Source organism: Austrofundulus limnaeus, unplaced genomic scaffold, assembly GCF_001266775.1.
Source record: "Austrofundulus limnaeus strain Quisiro unplaced genomic scaffold, Austrofundulus_limnaeus-1.0 Scaffold514, whole genome shotgun sequence".
Classification (NCBI taxonomy): domain Eukaryota; kingdom Metazoa; phylum Chordata; class Actinopteri; order Cyprinodontiformes; family Rivulidae; genus Austrofundulus; species Austrofundulus limnaeus.
The window spans coordinates 252,353-254,841 of record NW_013952916.1 but is presented as its reverse complement, the minus strand read 5'-3'; the positions used below and the strand labels follow the sequence as shown (position 1 = coordinate 254,841).

General features: G+C 36.0%; 1 protein-coding gene across 1 annotated transcript in view; it reads right to left on the bottom strand.

Annotated features, from left to right (window-relative positions):
* LOC106530390 (dynamin-2) overlaps window positions 1-2,489 on the bottom strand; it is a gene marked incomplete at its 3' end in the record, with an annotated part of 53,307 nt that overhangs the window by 12,490 nt on the left and 38,328 nt on the right. The window contains 1 exon segment of the mRNA XM_014025993.1: window positions 996-1,050. Coding sequence (XP_013881447.1) covers window positions 996-1,050 — 55 coding nt within the window.

Sequence of the window (2,489 nt, the reverse complement as noted above, 5' to 3'; positions counted from 1 at the left end):
GTCTTTATTTTACAGTTAAAATAAATGTTTATCAAATAAAGTCTAATGTTACAACTAATCGGGGATCCCTTTAAAAAGTTTAAGTGCAATTACTGCACGATTAAGGACCACACTGGAAGGAGCGGTTCAAACCAGTTCAAACCTACTGCTACGTTTAATGGTCGCCTACAAACAGCATTACCGCCATCATCAGGCAAATATGTGTGAAGACAATTTTTGGACTGTGGAAATGCCCAAAACCCACCCACTGGTACAGGACTGGAACGCCAAAGCACCTGAACTGACCCGTTCCAACACTGACTGTACCAACACCACACTAGGTGGCACTAGTGGAAAAGGGGCATAAAGGCTTGTTTATACTTCGTGTCGTACATCGTGTTCCCCCTGCTGAGTGATGTCTGCTCTCCCTGCTCCCCCCGGTGACAGATGTTATGTACGATGGCCACAGTCAGAACTCTGCGGCTCGAAGCRTGTGATTGGTTAAAGCTTTGTGGGTGTGTTTGCTCATGAGGAACAAGCAGCGGTCCAGAGCTGGACTCCGAGCAGCTCTTCCTTCTGCATGTTAGTTTGTGTAAAATATATATATATTTTTGTCTGAAGCCAGTTGTTAAAAGAGCTAGAAGGAATGTGAGCATGCAGCTGACGTTCACGTTAACAAAAAAATTAAATAAAAAAGAAAGAAGTTTTTCCTCCGCGGACTCTTCACCTAACACAAAACTGATCGTTGAGTCAAAAAACAAAAACAATATCCAGCCATCATTATTGTTCTCCTATGTCTATGAGCTGTAGAAGGGCAAAGGGCAGAATTATGATAATTTATGGCCCTCTGTGTCTTCAGCCTGTTTATACTCAGTCAGGATAAAGACATCAGATTTTTTTTGTCACTCAGCAGGGGGAATGAGATGTGCCACTCAAAGTATAGAACAAGCTTGAGACAGGAGAGGTGGGCTGAGACAACAGTTTGAACAAACTGTGAGCACACAGACTTTATTCACCTGATTGGGCATGACTCTTTTCTTGGTGGCGTTGGCAGCGGTCCTCTGCTGAGCACTGCAGGACACAAGAACCTTTACCATCTGACTGTTGTAGTGTTTTCCTCCAAACACTACAGTGAAACATCTTACCAATGTTCATTTATTATTTAAACACAATGAAATATTAAATCACGAGTTCACAGACAAACACTTGGATTAACTTTTTCTGTAGAAAATCCTCCGATAAAAAAATCCCACTTTTCTTCTGGTTTAAAAAAAAAATAAATAAATAAATAACAGTTAAACCCTGAAAAATTTACGAGGGTTACTTTTTATTGACCCATATCTGATATATTTAGTTTTATCAGCTAAAACACCATTTAAAAWATGGTAATTAAAATCACAATGCACAGTGTCTTTAAATTATGTTAGAAAAGGAAGGTTTCCATACTGAGATGGAAAATGTTTACTGTTTAACAACAAAACACGCAAATCCTTTGCATTCACCTTCAACAAACTGTTTCAGTTATTTAAAGAAATAAAATATAGTTGGAAAAGTTCAAAACAGTAGTTTCAGATGAGGTGAGCTGCAGCTACACYGTTTGTCCATTAGAGAGCAGTGAAGTGTTTTAACTGTAAATATCAAAAAATACGAGAACAATTAGATTAAAATGTAACTAAACTCAAAATCCAGTCGAATATTTCTATAATCTAAAATCCTTTTAAGTTGTTTCTTCACAGAAAAGTTCATTAAAATATTATTTAATAGGTTGAACTGATTGGATGTTGTGTTAAAAGGAGAAACTTTAACAACAACTGAACATTTTCAGTCCAGGACATCAAGAACCTAGTAGATTTATTTTAAATATGGTAAATAGACTTTTTTTATTTTTTCATTCTTTTAAAGATTTTCTAAGATATTTTATTAAAGATTTACAAGTARTAAAACAGCCAAAAATGTAGTGTACAGTTAAGGTCTTAAAACAATATCACCTTTGAGATTGTAGCATTTTAGAGAGCAACAATCCACTCTGGTCTTGGTCCTACTTAGATTAGCTGTCAGCTCATCAGAAATAATAACCCAGATAGTAAAATAAGAGTGAATCAACACTGAAATATGGTTAGACATGAATACTGAATCCAGGTTGAAATTATACAAAAAGTGGTCGGTGACTTACTTGTTGAAACAATGTTAGGTTTTTAACCATAATTGATACTTTATCAATATTGATTTAACATTAATTAGACGTTGTTATTTCAATCATTAGAACTCGACCATAAAACATTGTTTCAATAACATCTTTTCAGCTTTGGTTAGGGCCCTGACCCACTGATGTTTTGGACAACTTAAGCATTTTTTTCCCAACACGCTGAGGAAGAGAAAAAAACCCATCTATTAGCACCTTCATTTGGATGTGATCATACCGTGTTCCTAACAACTCAAACAGATATAAAACCTATGAGTAAATTATCCCTACTTTAAAATCATTGGGCCTCATGAAAGAACATGTTCTT